We start from the raw sequence: 21,432 nt of genomic DNA on the forward strand, positions 1-21,432 counted from the left end.
TTGCCACGGCATGCCTCGGGGAGGCCCGACGTGGCCCCCCCGCGCTCAGCACCCCATGGCACTCACTCGGCTCGGGCGCTCCTTCCCGCAGGGTGACGCAGCTGCTGGAGCGGCTCAACGAGGTGGTGGAGAAAAGCAACCTCTTCGACCCGGACCACGCGGGGCTGGAGGAGCAGCTGGAGTCCCTGCGGCGCCCGCTGGAGTCCCTCAGCAGCAGCCCCCCCAGCGGCATGGAGTCGCACTTCAGCAGCCAGGCGGGTGAGTCCAGGCGGGGCCTCCTCACAACCGGGGGGCTGTCCATCCGTCCGTCCGTCTTTGGCGCCCCGGAGGGGGCTCCGGGGCGCGCCACCCACCTGCCCGCCGGTACTGACCTCGGTTTGGTGCCTGAGTCAGCCTGGCTGGGCCGCTCCGCACCATCCAGAAACCTCTGCTTGGAAGGAAGTCGGGGGACCGCCCGGGCGGACGGTGAGGGGTGCGTGAGGAATGCATCCGGGGTGGGAATCCCTCGGATTCCCTGGGCTTGGCCCCCTGGACGGTGGTCCGGGTTGCTGCCCAGGCTCCTGGCCACGTGCCCCCAGTGTTGGTGGGGCGCTCCCCAGGAATGGCGCCCCACGCACTGCGCAGACTCACCCTCTTCTGCAGCCGCCGTGGCTGCAGCGGCATCGAGCAGGGAGGAAACCCGCCGGCTCGACTCGCTTTGAGGACCAGGCTGAGGGAGAGGGGAGGCCCGTAGATGCTGGAGGGACGGATTTGCCGGGACAGGTCCGAACCCTGCAGTCGGCACTCTGCCGTGTGGGGGCCAAACGGAAGGCAGGGCTGGGGCTTGGCCTCCCCCCAAGGAACCTGCTCTGCCTCTCCCATCCGTCCGCCCCTCCCCTGCCCAGCTCTGCCCATGGAAAGCTGCCCATGTCTCCGCGGAACGCGGGCGCCCTCTCCAGCCCTGCGAGGGAGCCTCTAACTCTTCCTCCCTCCCCCCGGGCACCCCCCACCCCTTCGGCTCTCCTCCGGCTTCGACCGGCAGCCCCTGCCTTCACGCTGGACTCAGCCGCCAAGGACAAGTCGGAGTTCCACCGCTTCCTCAGGCAGAACCTCTCCCTGTCCAACGAGACCGTCGACCTGCTGACGGGGTCCAAGGTTAACCTCAAGGAGGTGAGTGCCCGGCGGGAGTCCAGGGCTAGCCGCTCGGAGGGGGCCAGAGCCCGCCCGACCCCCGGCCAGCTCACGGACCGTGGAGCAGAGGAGGTGGGAAGGGGTCCTTGGCCAGGGCTCGGCCTGCAATGCTCTGTGGCCTTCAGCACAGTCCTCCAGTTCCTTGGCAAGGGAGTGGCCGCCGGGCCACAGAGCGGGCAGAATGCAGCCCCCCGGACTGGCCTGATGCCAGGAGGCTCCCCTGGGCAAGCTTGCTCAGCATCACGTCCCCGCGATAAGCCCACATCCACACCTGTGTCGCCTCCAAATGTCGGGTCGGCCCTGCTGGAGTCTGCCTTGTGAAGCCGGTGGGGGGCCGGCTAGCGTCGAGCGTGCTTCTGCAGCCGACTGGGCTCCCAGCCCCCCTCCCTGAGCCGCGCAGCAGGGGCCCTTGGTCTGGGTCACGGTTTCCTCCGTCCAGCCTGCCTTGCAGGGTTGTTGTGATCAAGTAAGAGGAGAATGCAGATGCTGTCGGGAACACCCTGGAGGGAGGGGTGGGTTCATGTGGCGCTGCTGCAGCTGCTGCCAAGGAGTCTGTCTGGGGGCTGAGGACACTTTCCCGGGGCTCAGCCTTTCTGTCTCCTGGTGCCCCCGGACCCCCCTCCAAGCCTGGAAGCAGAGTCGGGGCCAGGAAGTAGCACTCCAAAGCCACCTGTGTGTTCGCTTGGCAGCACCCAGCCTTCCGGGCTGTGGATGGGGGCCGCAGTGGCGGCTCGGGTTGCGTTGGGAGCAGGGTTGTGGGTCCAAGAGAGGAAGGGGGGATTCCGAGTCCCCCGAACGGGGCAGAGGTGCGAGCGGCGATTTCCAGCGGTCCCCAGGAGGCCGTGCGTGGGCGTGTGCGGGCCCTTCGGTGAGCGCCAGGTGCGTCGCTTCCCCAGGTGTACCGGCTCTTCTTCGGCATGTCTCCTGCCTCGGCGGACGCTTTGCACGAGCCCTGGGACCGGTTCAGCACGGCCGAGAAGCTGCTTCACCTGGAGGTGAGAGGAGGCCGGCGGCCGGCTGGTGGGCTGCGGGCAGGCTGGGAGGGGCGGCCGGCTGGTGGGGAGGGCGGGGTGCCCTGGGGTTCTGCGGGGTGGGGGCACCAGAGGACAGGTCCCCCGCAGAGGTGATGCACAACCCCCGCCCCCGGCTCTTTGCTGCCCCAGGAGAGTCTTCCGGGGAGCCTGCGGACCGTGGAAGATGGGCTGGTCCACCAGGCGTTGCGCTACCCGCAGGGGGGCCCCCCCAAGAAGGCCCTGCTGCACCTCCTCTCCCAGGCCCTGGGCCTGGCCGGCCCCGTGGTCGAGCCCTCCGGCGCCTACGGCCCCCAGGCCTTCGTGAAGGACATGGAGGTGAGGGACCGGGGGAGGGGGCTTCGGGCTGGGGGGGGCCACGAGTGGCACAGAAACAGAAGCAGCGCGAGTCGGAAGGGGCCTCCTGGGCCATCCGGTCCAACCCCCGGCTCCAGCCGGCTCCGCTCACAACACGCCCACCACGTGCAGCCATGGCTGGACGGAGCCGGGCCTCTCAGAGCCCCTCCGGGAACCGGCTGCTGAGCCAGGCGGGGGCCACGAAAATCATTTGGCAGGGCCGGTGCTGGCGGGCTGCATCGCTCGTGCACACGCCGCCCACGGTCTCACTGCCCCCCCCACCCCGCACAGAACATCCTCTTCACGCCGGCCGTGCTGGAGAGCCTGACCTGCCGGCAGGGCCCGGAGGAGCTGAGGCGCATCCTGGTCGTCCCGGCGCACCGGCGGCCCCTCCTGCGGGCCTACCAGGCGGCCGCCTGCAACAGGAGCGCCGGCCTGCGCCAGGACTTCTTCCGGCAGCTGGCCGCGGAACTGAAGGAGCAGCTGGACGACCGCAAGGTCGTGTCCCAGGTGAGCTCGGGAGGGCCGGGGCGGAGCGGAGGCTCGTGGCAGCTCCTCCCGGGTCCTGGTGGCATTAGTGGCGTGGCCCAGCGTGGCTGGGGGCAGGCGTCCCGTGCAGCCGCTCGCGGCTCGGCCACCGAGCGCCACGACTGGCGGCCGGTTTCGGGGTGAGCTCTGCCTGCTGTGGCCGAAATGCACAGGGCAGGGAGGCGCTTGGCCTTCCTGGCGGCCGCCGCGATCCCAGCTGCTGGATTCCTCCGGGTGCTGCACAGTCACACCCGGGCGCAGTGAGAAAGCATAGCTGGGCTGAGGGCTTTGCGCTCGTCGCATGTGGATGAACCGAAATCCGGCTGCAGAGCAAGGCGAGCCGAGCCGCGCGCCACCGGAGGCCGGAGGATTCCAGCGGCCTCTCGCGCGGCAACCGGGCCTCCCGTTTCCTCCGTCTCGCAGCTGAAGCTGGACGAGGTGAACGGCACGGCGGCCCGGAGCCAGCTGCACACCCTCCTGGAGGACCTGGCGGAGATGGAGAGTGTCCTGAAGGACGTGGACATCCTCTCGGCGCTGGCCCGGCTGCTCCCCCAGGGGGCCTGTGCCGCCAAGGGGCCCCCCGCGGCCGCGAACAGCTCCGGCTCGGCCGGGAACTTCAGCTCCAGCACCAATTCCAGCGCGGAGGAGGGCAAAGGCGAGGGCGAGCCGCCCGCCGAGGACCCCCGAGGGCAGTGTGCGGCCTTCGTCCAGCTGTGGGCCGGCCTGCAGCCGATCCTCTGCGGCAACAACCGGTAAGGCTTTCGGCGAGCCTCGCGGGGGCCTCTCGGAGCCGGTGCCGGCGCCACGCTGATGACGTGTCTCGGCATGCTTCTGCCGGGCGGCTCCGGGCAGGCTCTGGGGCTGCGCCCTGGGCCGAGGCAGGTGGCAGTGGGCCGCGGCACAGGATGCTGAGCCCCGTTCCTCCGCCGCCCCAGGACCATCGAGCCCGAGGCCCTGCGGCAAGGCAACATGAGCTCGCTGGGCTTCACCAGCAAGGAGCAGCGCAACCTGGGCCTCCTGGTCCACCTGATGACTAGCAACCCCAAGATCCTGTACGCCCCGGTCGGCACGGAAGCGGACAAGGTCATCCTGAAGGTGAGGGTGCGGGCGCGCGGCCGGGGGCGCCTGCGCGGCCTTCTGCGTCTGGGCCGCTCTCCAGAGCCGGCGGGGGCTAGTGCTTCTCCGGCACCGGCCTCGCACGGCCTGGCGCCTGCTGTGACACTGGCGGAGGCATCCTGAGGATTGTCATCCGGCATGTCTGGAGGCCTCCGGGGCAGAGCCGGAGCACCAGGAGATGCTTTCCTGGAGGGAGCTCGGCGGCCCTCTGGCTCTGCGGGGTGAGGAAGGCGCCACTGGAAACCGAAAGCGGGCGCTGCACCGGGCAGCCTCCTCCTCCCCGCCTTGCTTTGGAGTCCCTTGGCCGGGGGCGAGCTAGACACCGGGACTTCGATCCAGAGCACCCTGCTTCTGCCCCGGAGGCCACAAGCGCATGCTGCTCCCGTCGCATCGCTCGGGGCGCTCGGGGTCACACGGTTGCCCCGCTGTCAGCCCACACGCCGCTCTGCCCTCCTGCGCTGCAGGCCAATGAGACCTTCGCCTTCGTCGGGAACGTGACGCGCTACGCCCAGGTCTGGCTGAACATCTCGGCCGAGATCCGCAGCTTCCTGGAGGAAGGCAAGCTGCAGCAACGCATCCAGTGGCTGCAGCAGGTACCCCTGGCTGGCGGCGGGTGGGAACGGCCCTCCCCCGCGGAGGTAACCGTGTTACACGGAGGCAGCCGTGCCAGAGGTGCAGCGCTCAGCCCAGCCGCTCAGCGGGAGAGGGGCCCACGGCGGGGCCCTTGGGGGCCACGCGGGCTCACGGCGAGGCTTGCCTCTGGTTTTGGAGGATGGCTTGGAATGTCATATCGTGATCTGCGTGCCTGCGCTGGAAAGGAAGTGGAATCCGTCGGGCACCTCCTCGTCTGCTTTATTTGCTGAGGCGGTCGCCATCTTTTCGTTCTACCTGTTCTGCCAAAAAACCTCAGGCCGACCAACCTGTCGGTGCTTCTTTCGGAGCGGCAACCCCGGCCTGCCGCGAGGTGGCCAGCTTTCCCGCAGTGGCCGGCACGCGCGCCAGACTTGAGCCGAACCGTGTCATTGCGATCGGTTGCTTCCTTCCCTTGGGGTCGCGCTAGGTGTCTTTTTGTGGAGTGTCGCTCTAGCTCTGCGCGTTGTGCGTGACTCGTGGTGTTTTGCGTGCAGATTGCGGCCGACCTGCAGGAGCACCCGGAGGTGCTCAACGTCTCGGGCAGCGACCTCTTGCGCAGCTTCGTGGACCGTGACTTCTCTCTGCCCAACACCAGCGCGCTCCTGCAGCAGCTGGACACGATCGACAACGCCGCCTGCGGCTGGATCCAGTTCATGTCCAAGGTGGGGCCCTGCCCCGGGCGCGTGGGGAGGGCGGCCGTGGTCCCGACACAGGGGGCAGGTGCCATGTGAGAGAAACATAGGAACAGAGCGAGTCGGAAGGGCCCTCCCGTGCCATCTAGTCTGACCTCCGGCACCAGCCGGCTCCGCTCACGACATGCCCACCATGTGCATGTCCAGAAGGCTGGCAAATCTCCTTCCGCTTTGGTGGGGATGATGGGCGCTGGCATGCTGGTGCTTTTGAAAAGCCAAAGGACAGAAGTAGAGCCTTCTGTTGTTCTGCTTTATTTGAAAACGGAAACAACCCAGTGGAAACATCACTTCCAGATTTTAGAAGGATTAGAAATGTCGCATTGTGTTGTTTGCCTGTTTAAAACTTTTGTCGACCGTCCCATTATTGAAGTCTTGGGACGGTTTAACAATATTGGGACGGTTTTTAGAAGGAAAGGAAGCATTAAGGATTGAGCGAATTGAAAGCAGCGTTTTGGCGTTAAGCCGCCAGGGCCCCTGCGGAGTTTGGTCCTGCTCTGGCACACGGATCTGGGAAGGCGGAGCGCCGACTCTGTGGCAGGCTCCCCCCAGGACTGCCCCCAGCTGGGCAGCGGCCCGGCTCTGCCTTGAGCAGCCACTGCGGAGCGTGGGGATCCGGGTGGCCCGTCTCGAGCCGTGTGGCCAAACACCCCCTTTCCCTCCCCAGGTCAGCGTGGACATCTTCAAGGGCTTCCCGGACGAGGAGACCATCGTCAACTACACGCTGAACCAGGCCTACCAGGACAACGTCACCGTGTTTGCCAGTACGGGCCTTCCGCGGCGCCTCCCCTCCTCGCCCGGCTGCGGGGGGAGACCGGAGGTGGGGGGTAGGGGCTCCGCTGTGGCCCCAGGGCAGCCGCCCCATTGCCGCCGCCCGGGCCGCAGCCGAGCGGCTCGCAGCCCCTTCCCGCCGCCCTCACCGCTCGCTCGCTCTCTCCTGCTCCCGCAGGCGTGATCTTCCAGACGGACAAGGACGGCCGCCTCCCACCGCACGTCATGTACAAGATCCGGCAGAACTCCAGCTTCACGGAGAAGACCAACGAGATCCGCCGGGCGTACTGGCGGCCCGGGCCCAACACGGGCGGGCGCTTCTACTTCCTCTACGGCTTCGTCTGGATCCAGGGTGAGCGCCCCGCGCCCGTCCCGGCTGGAGGTGCCCGTCCTGCAGGGAGGGCGCTGGCGTCGCCCCGGGGCTGGGCGGCCGCCCCCTCCGCCTGCGGGCTCAGGGGCGCCTCCTTGCGGAACCCGCTTTGGTCTTCCGTCCGCCGGGCCTTGCTGTCCGGCTCGCCTTTTCAGCGGCCGAAATGCCTCCGGTGGGAATTCTGCTTGCGCTCTGCTCGCAATTCTGCGCGCGCCTGGGGCGGTCGGGTTGCGGCTGCGAGAGAGCAGCCGCCGGCAGAGCAGGCTGGGCCAAGCCGCACGCTTCCGCGCAGGAGGGGCGGCCCCTTTCCCCCGCCGCCGGCTTGTCCCCGCGGGATCGGCCACCCGGTGCCATCAGGCACGGCAGTATTGCGGAGCTGCAGGATCAGGCCAGCCGCTCCGGCCCCGGTGGAGCCGCCGTGGGGCAGCGGAGGGCAGAGCAGGCGCCCCCCGTGCTCGTCCTGCCCAGCCCAGCCCCTTCCCCGCTCACGCTTGCGGGGCGCCAGAGCCGCCGGTCGGTCAGCCGGTCGCTCGCTCGAGGGCGAAGGCCAGAGGACGGGAGGTGGCCGGGCTGGGGGGCTCACCTGCCTCCTCCCTCCTCCCCGCAGACATGATGGAGCGAGCGATCATCAACACCTTCGTCGGCCACGACGTGGTGGAACCCGGGAACTACGTCCAGATGTTTCCGTACCCGTGTTACACGCGTGACGAGTGAGCACCGTGCCTGCCTGGGGGGGGCTGTTCTGGGACGCTTTGGAGCCGGGGGCCGAGGCGCAGGGGTGTGGGCCGGAGAGCCGCGGGGGAGCCCCCGCGTGGCCGTGAAGCTCGGGCATGGGCACGCGGCTCGGCCTTCCGCGCAGGGCTGTCGTGCGGGTAAAAGGGGGGGGAGCTTGCGAGCTCCTTTCCAGAGGAAAAGGGCAGCTCCTAAACGCAATGAATTCGTGGCTGAGGAATGAGAAAAAGGCCCCGCCGCCTTTTCTGGCCTTGGTGGGGCTGCCGGGGACTCGGAGCCTGCCGTGCGCCCCCTCCAGGCGGCCTCTTGCCCCCCCCCCCAGCTTCCTCTTCGTCATCGAGCACATGATGCCGCTCTGCATGGTCATCTCCTGGGTCTACTCGGTGGCCATGATGATCCAGCACATCGTGGCCGAGAAGGAGCACCGCCTGAAGGAGGTAGGCCTGCCGGGGCCGCGGGGGGTGGGCCGGGGGGCCACTGTGGGGAGGAGGCGCCCTCGCCCGGCGGCCTGCCCCCCCGGCCACCGGAGAGGTGAGGGGGCGCGGGACCGCTGGTGAGGGCCCTGCGCGTCCCGCCCGCCCAGGTGATGAAGATGATGGGCCTGAACAACGCCGTGCACTGGGTCGCCTGGTTCATCACGGGCTTCGTGCAGCTGTCCATCTCGGTCACGGCGCTGACCGCCAGCCTCAAGTACGGGAAGGTGCTGCTGCACAGCGACGTCTGCATCATCTGGCTCTTCCTCGCCGTCTACGCCGTGGCCACCATCATGTTCTGGTGCGTGGGGCCGCCGGGGCCGTGGGGCGCAGGAGCCGGCCCGCCGAGCCGTGGGGCCCCCTCCGGCCCGGTCCTCTCGCGTCGTGCCGGAGGCCGGGCGACCCGCCCCAGGGCCGGGGGCTGCCGCGGAGGGGGCCGTGGGGAGTGGAGAGCGGGGCCGGAGTGACACCCTGTGCCCCCCCCAGCTTCCTGGTGTCCGTGCTCTACTCGAAGGCCAAGCTGGCCTCGGCCTGCGGCGGCATCATCTACTTCCTCAGTTACGTGCCCTACATGTACGTGGCCATCCGGGAGGAGGTGGCCCATGACAAGATCACGGCCTTCGAGAAGTGCATCGCCGTGAGTGCCCCCTCCCCAGCGCCCCACGCCTTCTGTGCCTGGGGGGCCCTTGCCCCGCTCCTGCCTCAGGCCCCAGGGAGGCTCCGAGCCGGCCGCTCACTCGTTCTCCCGCATCCCCGGGCCTCGAACGCGTCCGGTGCCATTGCGCCTCAGTGCTGAAGTCTGTCCCCCTCCGCGTGAGCCGCGTGGGGGGTTTGTGGGGGGCGTGGAAGTAGCGGCGAGCGAGCGAGCAGCGCTCTTCCGGCCCGAGTGACACCTGCGGCCCCTTCCCCCCGCTCTCCGCAGTCGCTCATGTCCACCACGGCCTTCGGCCTGGGCGCCAAGTACTTCGCCCTCTACGAGGTGGCCGGCGTGGGCATCCAGTGGCACACCTTCAGCCAGTCGCCCGTGGAGGGGGACGACTTCAACCTGCTGCTCTCCATGGTGATGCTCATTGTGGACGCCGTGGTTTACGGGGTGCTGACGTGGTACATCGAGGCCGTGCACCCAGGTAGGCGGGGGGGGCGCGGCACCTCCATGGCACAAGGGGCAGCCCGCCGGTCCCTGAAGAAGCCCCCCCTCGGCAAAAGGCGTGCGGGGACCCGGGCTGCCCTGCTCCGTCCCGGGCGAGGGCTTTGGCCCGACCCCCGGCGTGGCCCCACGGCCGCACTGACGCCCGTCCCTCCCCAGGCATGTACGGCCTGCCCCGGCCCTGGTACTTCCCGCTGCAGAAGTCCTACTGGCTGGGGAACGGGCGCACCGAGGCGTGGGAGTGGACGTGGCCCTGGTCGCGGGGCACCCGCCTCAGCGTGATGGAGGAGGACCAGGCTTGCGCCATGGAGAGCAGGCGGCTCGGTGAGTCCCGGCCCGGCCCCGCACGAGCGAGCGAGCGAGCGAGCGCCGGCGGCCTCTCCCCCTTGGGCGCCGGCAGGGCACGGGGGCCGGCCCCCCGGAGGGAGCGCGGAGGGAGGGGCCGTGCTGCGGCGGCACCGTGCACCGACCGTGCCCCCCGCCTCGGTTCCGCTTGCGCGCAGAGGAGACCCGCGGCATCGAGGAGGAGCCAACCCACCTGCCGCTGGTGGTCTGCGTGGACAAGCTGACCAAGATCTACAAGACGGACAAGAAGCTCGCGCTGAACAAGCTAAGCCTCAACCTCTACGAGAACCAGGTCGTGTCCTTCCTCGGCCACAATGGGGCGGGCAAGACCACCACCATGTGAGCGCTTGGGCCCCGCGGCCCTGGGGGGCCGGGCTGGGGGGCGAGGCAGAAGCTCAGCTGCGCAGGGGGGCTCTCAGCCCTTTCCGAGCGCGTCCGGATGGCTCCAGACCCACGGGAGGAAAGGCTGCCTCCGCGGACTGCGCGCTGGACGCTTTCCCAGCCTTCCTCCGCGCTGGGAAGACGCCGTTCCCTTTACGCCGGCTTCAGGCCGGCTCTTCCGTGCGCTGGCCGTCCTTGGGTGCTCGGAGCGCCGTGGGCATTCCCAGACCGGCACTTCCCTCTGTGCTCCTGGTCGTGCCTGCGTACCTTTGGGGACGCCCTTCTCACGGCTGGTCGCTGAGCAAAGCCATCCAGTTGGCAAAGTAGCCCGACGTTCCGCCTGAAACGGATGGTAGATTACATTTCAGAGCTGTGAACGGAGTTCCCTGCTCCCCACCGCGGCGTCCCCCCATAAGCAAACTTTCTCCCAACTTTTTCTTGGTGGAAAAGCTGCAGGCAGGGCCCTGGGTAAGCCCCACGCACACCGCTGGAGGGTGCGGGCGTGTCTGAGCGCCGCCCCTCACGCTCCCTTCCCTTCACTTCCAGGTCCATCCTGACCGGCCTCTTCCCGCCCACCTCCGGCTCTGCCACGATTTACGGCCACGACATCCGGACGGAGATGGACGAGATCCGGAAGAACCTGGGCATGTGCCCGCAGCACAACGTCCTGTTCGACAAGCTGACTGTGGAGGAGCACCTGTGGCTTTACTCGCAGCTCAAGGGCATGGCGGAGGACGAGATCCGCAAGGAGATGGACAAGTAGGCCCCCCCGGGCCGCCCGTGCCCCCCTCTTCCCGTGGGGGTGGGCCGTAATGGGCACGTGTCCTGGATTTGGGGGACAGGGTGCCTCTGGCCCGGCTCCTCCCGGGGCCCCCACGTCGCCTGGGGAACGAGGACGGGACGGGAGGGGTCCTGGCGCCGGCACTGAGCTGCACCCAGTCGCCCCGCGAGGGGGGCTTCCCCGCAGTGCGTGTGCAAGGAAGCCTTGCGGCGTCTCCGCTGCTTTCCCCTTTTGAATGCTCCTTTCCCCGATTCACTGGCGCACGAGTTTGGTGGGAAGGGGCCGCTTCTCGAACTGGATCCCACGCCCGGAAATGTGCGGGCGTTTATCAACACGTGCGTCCAGTCGCTTGGACGAACGCGCCAGGTTGCGCTGGTCTGCAGGCAGGGATGGACTCCGCCTGCTCCTGTTTGGGGGTGTTGGGGCCAGTAACCGGGAGGGCGAGCAGGGGGATGTCGGAGTGCAGGGGTCAAGGGACAGAGCCCGGGACGAAGGGGCGGGCTGAATCCGGCAGCTCGGATGCACTAGCTCCCCCCACCTGCCCGTTCTGCCCCCCCCCCAGGATGATCGAGGACCTGGAGCTGACCCACAAGTGCCACTCACTGGTGCAGACCCTCTCGGGGGGCATGAAGAGGAAGCTGTCGGTGGCCATCGCCTTCGTGGGGGGGTCGCGGGCCGTCATCCTGGACGAGCCCACTGCCGGCGTGGACCCCTATGCCCGGAGGGCGATCTGGGACCTGATCCTCAAGTATAAGCCAGGTGAGCGGGGGGGGGTGGCCCCCACCCCCAGGTCCGGGGCGCCTGGGGCCGAGGGCCAGCGAGCGCTTTGGGCTGGGGGGCACGTGGCCCCTCCATGGCCTTCCCACCCCCCAGCTGGCGGATTTGCCGCCTTCCCCCCACGGCCTGTGCCAGAGGAATTTTGGGGAGAGAAGCAGTGGGTGGGGGCGACCCCAGCAGAATGAGCCGGCTGCTAACGGGGAGGCTCATAATTCTGTCGGGATGGAGTGAAGTCACGACGCCTGAGCAGCCTCCATGTTTGAGTGGGGGGCCTGCCTCCCCACCCCGTAGAATACTGCAGCAAGTGACCCCCCGGGAAGACGCCCGCGCTGCTTTGCATCGGGAGGGACCGCACGGCGTGGGGGACGCCCCCCACGGGTGCTTCGCTGGGCGGGGGCTTCTGGCCCTGCCCGCCCGGCCGGGCTTCACGCTGCCCCCCCCCCCAGGAAGGACCATCCTGCTCTCCACGCACCACATGGACGAGGCCGACCTCCTGGGGGACCGGATAGCCATCATCTCGCACGGCAAGCTGAAGTGCTGCGGCTCCCCGCTCTTCCTCAAGAGCACCTACGGCGACGGGTACAAGCTGACCGTGGTCAAGAAGCAGTCGGACGCTCGGGCCAGCCCGGGTGAGCGCGGCCGCCCCGCCCCCTTCCCAGCAGCCCCTGCCACAGGAGGCAGCGGCGGCAGCGGGGTCCCGGGACTGAACCGCTGCTGCTCCCCCCGCCCCGTGCACCTCGACTGTGTCTGCTCCCCAGCGCGGGGCGCGCTTTCGGTCGGTCGGTCCCGCTTCGGGCACCAGATAGACTGCCTCTGCACAGGGGGGCTCCAGCGTGGCTGGTGGCCACTGAGAGACCCCGCTTCCTAGGCTGAGGGTGCCCGATTCAAGTCAGTGGGCTGCTGCACAAGCTCCAAACGCACAACGACTTGGAGTCCTGCCCGGGGCAGGGAGTGGGACCCAGTACCCCCAGGCCCTTCCAGCTCCGCAAACTCCATGATTCTATGGAAGATGCATTCCATGGATGAATCCTTCGGTCGGATCCAGCGGCTCATGATCCGTGCACGGGCCATGCATGCTCCTACGAACCCCTGCCCCCCCCCCCCCAGCTCTCTCCCCCTCAGACGCAAAGCTGCAAGCACATTCTCCCCCTTTCCTCACAAGGAAGCCCCTCTGAGCCCCACGGGTGCTTCGGCCGCTCTCCCCAGCGTCCTTTCCAGTGCCGTGAGGGCTTCCTTGCCCGGCCCTCGCCCCTCTGGCCCCGGCACTCGCAGCTCTGGCCCCCCGGAGCCGCTGCCCGCCTTGCCTTTGCAGCAGCCAGCCTGTGCCTCGGCTGAGTTCTGCCCCCCCTGCCCCCCGTTTAGACTCGGGAGAGACGCAGAGCCCCTCCTGCCCCTCGGCGATCAGCCCCTGCTCCGAGGTGCGGGTTACGCAGTTCATCAAGAAGTACGTGGCGTCCTGCCTGCTCGTCTCCAACACCAACACGGAGCTGTCCTACATCCTCCCCAGCGAGGCCGTCAAGAAGGGCTGCTTCGAGAGGCTCTTCCAGGTGGGTGCGCCGCGGGGGGGGGGGCGCTTAGCGGCCGCCTGGGTGTGTGATCTAGCTTGGGACCTGCCCCGCCTGCCGCCTCCCAGGGGGCCGGGCGAGGACCCCGGGGGCCGTTCAGGCTTGCTCAAGGATCTGTTTGTTCCTGTGTTTATTCGTGATGCTGAGCAACCGCTTAATAAGATCCCCAAACCTTTCCTAGTAAAAGTGGGGCCAGGACGGCCACCCCATGGCCCATCTCTGACTTGGGGGGGCCCCGAATGTGCCAAGGGCCCCGCGAAAACCGTTCCTGCAGCCCTCCCGCTACGGTGCGCTACCGCTGGGAACGCCACGAGCTTGTGGCCCGCGGGAGGCGCCCAGCCCTGCCCCTGCCCCTGCCCCGGGAGGGTCTGTGCCCAGGCGGGCTGGGCACGGCGGAGGCGCTCAGCGAAGGGGCTCTGCCCACCTGCTTTGCAGCACCTGGAGCACAACCTGGACGATCTGCACCTGACCAGCTTTGGGCTGATGGACACCACGCTGGAGGAGGTCTTCCTGAAGGTCTCGGAGGAGGACCAGTCCCTTGAGAACAGCGATGCGGGTGAGCCCCCCGGCCCCCCGAGGCGCTCCGGACTCCCGCAGGTGCCTCCGCCAGGCGACGCGGCTCGCTCGCGCGCTCTCACGCCCTCGCCGTGCCTCCCTTGCAGACGTGAAGGAGTCCAAGAGGGACGCCCTGCCGCTGCCCGACCTGCCGCGGGGCCCCAAGCCCGAGGCCAACGGAGAAGCCCCGCTGGGCCCGGAGGCGCCCGGGAAGCCCGAGGCAGAGCGGGGCAACCTGCTGGCCGGCTCCGCGCTGGCCCATTCGCAGGCCTCTCTCCAGTCCTCTTCCTCGGCCGGCTCCGTGCGCGGCGATGAGGGCGGGCCGTACGCAGAGATCTACGGGGATTACTCTCCGCTGTTCGATAACCCGCAGGACCCCGATAACGCCAGCCTGCAAGGTCTGTACCCACGGGGGAGCGCGTGGGGTCCCCTTGGGCCGGGTGGGGGACCGAGCCCCTCGCTCTGGGTGCAGCAGGGCTGGGTAGCGAGGGGCAAGGGTCGTCTCGCGGGACCTCCTGCTTGCTGGTTTTTAATTCAGGCACTTGCCCGGTGGCCAAAAAAAAAAAAAAAAAAACCAGTTTCCATAAGTGAATAAAATGAGGGCGCAGAAGTGACACGGGTGCTTTGGGGGTCCCAGGTGGGCGGCGCTGGCTCTCGTGGGCTGCTGCTCTCCTGCCGCAGATGAGGAGCAGAACGAGACTGGACGCTCCCCGCTGCAAGGGGGGTGGTCTTTTTTCTGCCCCCGCCCCCACCTGTGGCTGTGCCCTGAGCCCCCAGTGCGGGCGCGTGGCCCTCCAGACGCTGGGGCACGCAGCTCCCCCGTCCCTTGGCTGCCAGGCCAGACTGGCGGGAGGCGCAGGCCCCTTCGGGGCGGGGGGCGGCAGGAGCCGTGGGGCCTCTGCCGCCGCCCACGGCCCCGCCGCCCGCTCTGCTCTTCCCACGGCAGGCGCAGAGGCCGAGGCCGCGGAGCCGGGCCTGGCGGGCCGGGGCAGCTTCCAGCTGGAGGGCTCGTGGCTGAAGCTGCGCCAGTTCCACGGCCTGATCGTCAAGCGCTCCCACTGCGCCCGGCGCAACACCAAGGCCCTCTTCTCCCAGATCCTGCTGCCGGCCTTCTTCGTCTGCGTGGCCATGACGGTGGCCCTCTCCGTGCCCGAGATCGGTGGGTTGGCGCCTCCCCGCGGAGGATCTCCCGTGCGGGGCCCGGGGGGCTGGCGTGTGTCTCTGTTCGAGTGCACGTATGGGGTGCCCCCCTTGTGCTTGTGACGAACGCCGCGCGGCCGCCCTGTCACCCCGGAAGGGCGAGGGGGTCCTTGGCCCGCGAGGGGGCCCTTGGGACCCTTCCTCTGGGTCTGGCCCGACCAGACGTGGCGCTCCCTGCTTCCTCCCCAGGAGACCTGCCTCCCCTCATCCTCTCGCCGTCCCAGTACCACAACTACACGCAGCCCAAGGGCAACTTCATCCCCTACGCCAACGAGGAGAGGCGCGAGTACCGGTGAGCGCCCGGCCCGGCCGGCCCCTCGCTCGGCCCGCCCGTTCCTTCCGCCGGGCGGGAAGGGGCCTCCATCCGCCTGAGCCGGCGGGCGGGGGGAGAGGCGCTCTGCCGGGCCACCCCTGACGGAGCCCCTCCTGCGACGCACAGGCTGAAGTGGTCGCCGGACGCCGGCCCGCAGCAGCTGGTCGGGACCTTCTACCTGCCCTCCGGGGTGGGCGCCACCTGCGTGCTGAAGACGGCCTTCAACAGCACGCTGGACCAGCTGGTGCAGGCGCTGAACCTGGGCAGCAGCGAGGCCAAGATGCTGGCGGCCAAGTACTTCGACGCCATGTGCGTGGACTCCTTCACCCAGGGCCTGCCGCTCTCCAACTTCGTGCCCCCGCCGCCCTCGCCCGCGCCCTCCGACTACCCCTTCTCCCTGGACGAGGACCTGCTGCGGGCCTGGAACTCCACCAGCTCCCCGGCCACCGTCCGAGGTAGGGCTCCCTCCTCCGGCCGACGCTGCTCCGCGGACGAGGCCACCCGGACCCGCACTGGGGACCAGGCGGTGCTCAGGCCGGCCCCCGCACCACGTCAGTGCGCTTCCCCCCGGCGTGGCGATGGCCCTGGAAGGCCCTCTGGGGCAGGGGGCGAAAGTGGCCCCGCCGCGCCGGCTCCGGCTCCGGCGGTCCTCAGGCTGCCCCGCTGTGCTCGCTCCCGCAGAGGCGGCCACCTCGGCCCCGGCGCTGCCCAGCGTCGTCCACGAGCCCCTGCGGTGCACCTGCTCCGTGCAAGGCACCGGCTTCTCCTGCCCCAGCGGGGTCGGCGGCCACCCGCGCCAGAGGAGGGTGGTGACGGGAGACATCCTGGTGGAGGTGACGGGCCGCAACGTCTCCGAGTACCTGCTCTACACCTCGGACCGCTTCCGGCTGCACAGGTGCGTGTGGCGCCCGCCGGGCGGCCCTCTGCCCATGCTCGCGCGCTCCGGGGGCCCCCGGGGGGACCCGTCCCTGCTGAGCCCTTTCGCAGGCGAGGCTCCCAGGGATCGCCCATACCCCCGTGCTCTCCCACCCCAGGTACGGAGCGGTCACCTTTGGCAACATCCAGAAATCCATCCCAGCCTCCTTTGGGGCCAACGCGCCCCCCATGGTGCGGAAGATTGCCGTCCGCAGGACTGCCCAGGTGGGACCTCACCCCGTGCCCGGTAGGCGTGGGCGGGCGGGCCGGGGGCGCAGTGGGGCACAGAGCGGGGGTGCAGGGGCCCCGCTCCCGGGTCCATGTGCTAGTGGGGGGGGGCAAAGGCAAGGGAGTGGGGCCCAAATGGCGGTGCATTACTGGGCACTTGCCTCAGCCTCAGGGCCTCCCGTGGTCAGAGGCAGGGGGATGTGGCCCCTTGGAAGGGTCCGGGAGGGCCGGCTTGGGCCGCTGGTCCCCCGTACCACAGGTCGGGCGCTGGCTGCCGTGCCAGGAAGGGCCGGGTCCCGATCCCAGCTCAGCCTGGACCTTCACTGGGGCCCATGGGCCGGTGGCGCCCTTCATGCCCGCCCTACCTCGCAGGGCTGTTGTGTGGAGAATGCCTGGCGCAGGGCGCTGCTGCCGGAGGGGGGCAGCTTTGCCTGAGCGCCGGCTCTCGCTCTCCCCGCAGGTTTACTACAACAACAAGGGCTACCACAGCATGCCCACGTACCTCAACACGCTCAACAACGCCATCCTGCGGGCCAACCTGCCCAAGAGCCGGGGGAACCCCGCTGCCTACGGTGAGCCCGGCCCTGGGCCCACGGCGGGGGTGCTGCCCCCCTGCAGCGGCCGGAACGGCAGGCGAGCGGCCCCCTGTGCTCCGGGGCCCGGTCCTCTCCCACGGGGCGCACCTCGGCCGAGATGCCGAAAGCCTCTTTCGGGTTGGGCTCGGGCCGCCTCTCGCGGACGGCCCCCCGCCCCGCTTTGGGGGGCACCCTCACCCCCGCACGCTCGCCCAGCGGGATGGGGCAGCGGTGCCGCCCGCGGCTGATGCCGGCCGTCCTTCTCTCCCCAGGTATCACCCTGACCAATCACCCCATGAACAAGACCAGCGCCAGCCTGTCCCTGGACTACCTGTAGGTGCCCCGCCTCGCCTCCCCTGTGGGCGCCCGGGCTTGGGACCCGATCCGAGCCAGTGCTCTCTCCGGGCGGACGAGGCCCGCTCGGCCGTCGCATCCCAGGCGCACGAGGGCTCGGACGGGCCTCGGCCCGCAGCCGGTGCCGACACGCATTCGAAGAGACCCGCGTGCTGCTTTGCCGGGGGCAGAGTTCCGGCTTGTTGGGGGTGTGGATGGAGGGGGGGCTCCAGGAAGGGCTGCACGGCCTGGCAAAGCCCCACTCCTGAATCCCAGATTGGGATCCCTCTCGGAGGGCATGGAGCTGCACCCCGACCTGTCACAGTGCTCCGGCCTCTCGGGGTGACCCTCTCCGCTCCTCCCCTCTCCTCTCCTCTCCCGCAGCCTGCAGGGCACGGACGTCGTCATCGCCATCTTCATCATCGTGGCCATGTCCTTCGTGCCGGCCAGCTTCGTTGTCTTCCTGGTGGCCGAGAAGTCCACCAAGGCCAAGCACCTGCAGTTCGTGAGCGGCTGCGACCCCGTGATCTACTGGCTGGCCAACTACGTCTGGGACATGGTACTCGGGGGCGTCCGGCCTGGGGGGCTGCTTGGGGGCGCGGTTGGATGGGGGGCGCGGTGCAGCCCGGCGAGGCTCCCCTCACGGCCCTGCCTCCCCCTCCAGCTGAACTACCTGGTGCCGGCCACCTGCTGCATCATCATCCTCTTCGTCTTCGACCTGCCCGCGTACACCTCCCCGACCAACTTCCCGGCGGTGCTGGCCCTCTTCCTGCTCTACGGGTGCGTGGGCCTCTCGGGAGCGTGGGCTCTCCGGGGGGCCTGGGGAGAGCGGGCGGGCGGGCGAGGGGGGCGCTCACCTGAGGGCGCCGCCTGAGCCCGCCCTCTCCGCACGGTCCGGGTGTCCAGGTGGTCCATCACGCCCATCATGTACCCGGCCTCCTTCTGGTTCGAGGTGCCCAGCTCGGCGTACGTCTTCCTGATCGTCATCAACCTCTTCATCGGCATCACGGCCACCGTGGCGACCTTCCTGCTGCAGCTCTTCGAGCACGACAAGGCGAGCGCCCGGGGCTGGCCGGGGGGGGGGGGGGGCGGCATCCTGGCACGGGGCCCGCGTGGGCCCGGGGCCGCTCCGGCTCCGTGCTCGGCCTCGCCGGCTTCTCGGCGTCTCCCCCCCTTTGCGCACACGTGGACGACATGCCCCGCTGCCGGGGGGCCGGCCCTGCAAGGGGGGCCCGGGCCCGCTCTGGGGCGTCCTCGTCATTCTCCTCGCTTTGCAGGACCTGAAGATGGTGAACAGCTACCTCAAGAGCTGCTTCCTGCTCTTCCCCAACTACAACCTGGGCCACGGGCTGATGGAGATGGCCTATAACGAGTACCTCAACGAGTACTACGCCAAGATCGGTGCGTGGCCGCCTCCCGGCGCCCGCGGCTCTTGCCAGGGCCGGGCCGGAGAGCTGCCCCGGGGACCAGAGCAGAGGGCCGTCCCGCCACCGCTCGGCGATGGCGGCCAGCAGAAGTGGGCCTTTCCCTGGGCTACGGCCCGGCCCCCATTTCCTCGTGTCCGCTAAGGGAGGGCTCTTACGGCCGAAGCCCCACACAGTGGGAGGTCCCCTGGGCCACGGGGCCCCCGGGCAGAGGCCCGGCTTCTCCGGTCGCCCCAGGGACCACCAGAGGCGCTCTCTCCCCTTCCGCTCTTTCCTTTAGGGCAGTTCGACAAGATGAAGTCGCCGTTCGAGTGGGACATCGTGACGCGGGGCCTGGTGGCCATGGCCGTCGAGGGCTTCGTGGGCTTCTTCATCACGATCATGTGCCAGTACAACTTCCTGCGGAAGCCGCAGTGCGTGGCATGCGTGGGTGGGGGGCGGGGGGCGGGGGGCGGGGGGCATGGGCTGCCCCGTGGCACCTCCGGCCCCAGCGCTTGGAGCTGACGAGGCTGTCCAGGTCCTTTCAGGGTCGCTTAACAGCCCCGCTCTGCCCCCCGCCCCCCCATCCAGGCGTCTTCCCGTGTCCACGAAGCCCGTGGAGGATGACGTGGACGTGGCCAACGAGCGGCATCGGGTGCTGCGGGGCGATGCGGACAATGACATGCTGAAGATCGAGAACCTGACCAAGGTGGGGCGTCTCGGCTGCAGGTTGCCCCTGGGGGCCCATGCGGGGCGCGAGCAGCCCCTTCCCCTCTCGCGGCTCCCCCGAGGGAAGACGCTTTGGCCACTGAGTCTGCCCGCCCCCCCGGCCCACAGGTCTACAAATCGCGCAGGATCGGGCGCATCCTGGCCGTGGACCGCCTCTGCGTGGGGGTCCGGCCGGGGGAGTGCTTCGGGCTCCTGGGCGTCAACGGGGCCGGGAAGACCACCACCTTCAAGATGCTGACGGGAGACGAGAGCGCGACTGGCGGCGAGGCCTTCGTCAACGGGCACAGGTACCCCGGGGCCGGGGGGGTGCCGGGGGGGGCGGCAGGCTCCCACGCCGTGCTTCAGGGCACTCCGGGATTCTCCTGGGGCCCCCGCACCCCCCTCCATCGCTCGGGGCCCCCCGGCATTCTGCCTCTGCTCGGGGCTGCAGCGCCATCCCGCGTCAGCCGAGTGAGGCTGCGGGGCCCCCATGCCCCCGGGCCCCGTCCGCCCCAGGGAGAGCTTTGGGGAGTGGTTCCCGCTGTGCCTCCGGCCCAGGAGGCTCTCACGGCTCCCTCCGTGTCCACAGCATCCTGAAGGAGGCGCTGCAGGTGCAGCAGAGCCTGGGCTACTGCCCGCAGTTCGACGCGCTCTTCGACGAGCTGACAGCGCAGGAGCACCTGGAGCTCTACACGCGCCTGCGCGGCATTCCCTGGAAGGACGAGGAGCGGGTGAGGGCCGGGCCGGGGCCTTGTGCCGTGTGCCATGCGCCCAGGGTCCCCCGGAGCCCCCCGGGGCCCCCCACGCTCAGTGCAGGGCTCTGGCTGTGGCGGGGGTGCCGGCAGCCTCTCCGTGCCCCCGCGGGGGCCTCCACATGCTGCCCGGGCGTGACGAGGGCCCTGCGGGTTCCACGGCCCCCCTCCCCTGCCCTGAGGAAGCCCGCAGCCAGCAAGCTAAGGGCAGCGGCCCCCTCCAAGCCCCCCGGCAATTGGGGGCGCCTCTGGTCACGGAGGAGTCGCCCTGGGCGGCCGTCCCCTCTCCTGGGGATGCGTCCCGGCCCCGTTTGAGCCCTCCGGCTGGTGGGCATCCCTCCGTGGCTGTGGGGGGCAGTGAGCACAGTCCACGATGGGGCAGAAAGAGGGCGGGGGGCGGGATGCGCCGCTCGGCCCAGGCTGCGACCGTGGCCTCCCCTCCCGCTGGCTCGCCAGGTGGTCAAGTGGGCCCTGCAGAAGCTGGAGCTGACCAAGCACGCGGACAAGCCGGCCGGGACCTACAGCGGGGGCAACAAGCGGAAGCTCTCCACAGCCATCGCCCTCATCGGCTACCCCTCCTTCATCTTCCTGGTGAGCGGCCGGCGGGCCGGGCGCGGGGCTCAGGGCCGAGGCCTGGGCGCACGGGGAGCCGGGGCTGCCCCATCCTCTGACGGCCTGCTTTTGCCTGCAGGACGAGCCGACCACGGGAATGGACCCCAAGGCCCGGCGCTTCCTGTGGAACCTCATCCTGGACATCATCAAGACGGGCCGCTCGGTCGTCCTGACGTCGCACAGGTTGGCAAGGCCGTGGGAGGCCCTGTTGCCTGTCCGAGCCGCGGGGAGCCGGGGACGGGGCAGGCCGTGGGGGGGGCGGGGGGCGAAGGTGCCTGATGGGGCGAGCAGAGCACTCGGGGGGTGGGAGAGGCCGGGATGCTCGCTGGGGGCTCTGAGCCTGCCACGGACTCCCCAGCCCACCTCGCAGGGCTGTTGGGGAGAAATGGCGAGAAGGAGACTCGCGTGCGCCAGCTTGGCCTGGGCCCGCACAGGCGACGGTTGATCGTGACGATGGTGGTGATGGCGCTTTACGAAGCCGCCCCCTCCTGGGCCCGCCCACCTCTTTGCCTCCCGCAGCATGGAAGAGTGCGAGGCGCTCTGCACGCGGCTGGCCATCATGGTGAACGGGCGGCTGAAGTGCCTGGGCAGCATCCAACACCTGAAGAACAGGTAGGTGGGGGAGGGCAGGGGCAGGTGCGGGGGGGTGGGGCACGCGGGGCGGCCGGCTCGCTGACCGGCCCGTTTCCTCCTGGCCAGGTTCGGGGACGGCTACATGATCACGGTGCGGACCAAGTCCAGCCTGAGTGTCAAGGAGGTGGTGCGGTTCTTCAACCGGAACTTCCCTGAGGCGGTCCTCAAGGTGAGGCCAGGCCGCAGGGCCACCCCCCCACACACACATGGCCGAGTCAGCCGGGAGGATCGCTCTGGCCCCGCTGGCCGGGGGAACGAAGGGGTCCCTTTCGGTTTTCGCTGCCCTCTTGCACTTTCCCCCAGGAGATAATTAAAAACAGTTTGCGCTTTTGTCTTCACAAGGAGCGTGAACCAGATTAA

The 21,432-nt window shown here is 69.6% G+C and overlaps 1 protein-coding gene across 1 annotated transcript; it reads left to right on the plus strand.

The window, feature by feature from the left end:
• The first annotated feature begins 179 nt into the window (after positions 1-179).
• ABCA2 (ATP binding cassette subfamily A member 2) lies at positions 180-21,055 on the plus strand. The gene is made up of 42 exons (XM_044440095.1): positions 180-258; positions 1,022-1,149; positions 2,067-2,165; positions 2,334-2,519; positions 2,829-3,047; positions 3,489-3,817; positions 4,001-4,160; positions 4,646-4,774; positions 5,309-5,476; positions 6,171-6,267; positions 6,453-6,626; positions 7,252-7,354; positions 7,699-7,813; positions 7,960-8,150; positions 8,336-8,486; positions 8,772-8,976; positions 9,156-9,320; positions 9,500-9,680; positions 10,269-10,481; positions 11,066-11,262; positions 11,727-11,909; positions 12,643-12,827; positions 13,281-13,401; positions 13,508-13,798; positions 14,347-14,559; positions 14,790-14,892; positions 15,040-15,368; positions 15,595-15,808; positions 15,948-16,053; positions 16,517-16,628; positions 16,904-16,964; positions 17,349-17,523; positions 17,629-17,744; positions 17,871-18,018; positions 18,242-18,365; positions 18,669-18,801; positions 18,959-19,076; positions 19,205-19,383; positions 19,665-19,806; positions 20,284-20,418; positions 20,519-20,622; positions 20,959-21,055. Exons 1-42 carry the CDS (start codon positions 231-233, stop codon positions 21,053-21,055), a joined length of 6,627 nt encoding a protein of 2,208 aa, XP_044296030.1. The 5' UTR covers positions 180-230.
• The last annotated feature ends 377 nt before the right edge of the window (positions 21,056-21,432 follow it).

This window comes from Varanus komodoensis, unplaced genomic scaffold (assembly GCF_004798865.1).
Source record: "Varanus komodoensis strain SLA01 unplaced genomic scaffold, ASM479886v1 scaffold36, whole genome shotgun sequence".
Taxonomy (NCBI): Eukaryota; Metazoa; Chordata; class Lepidosauria; order Squamata; family Varanidae; genus Varanus; species Varanus komodoensis.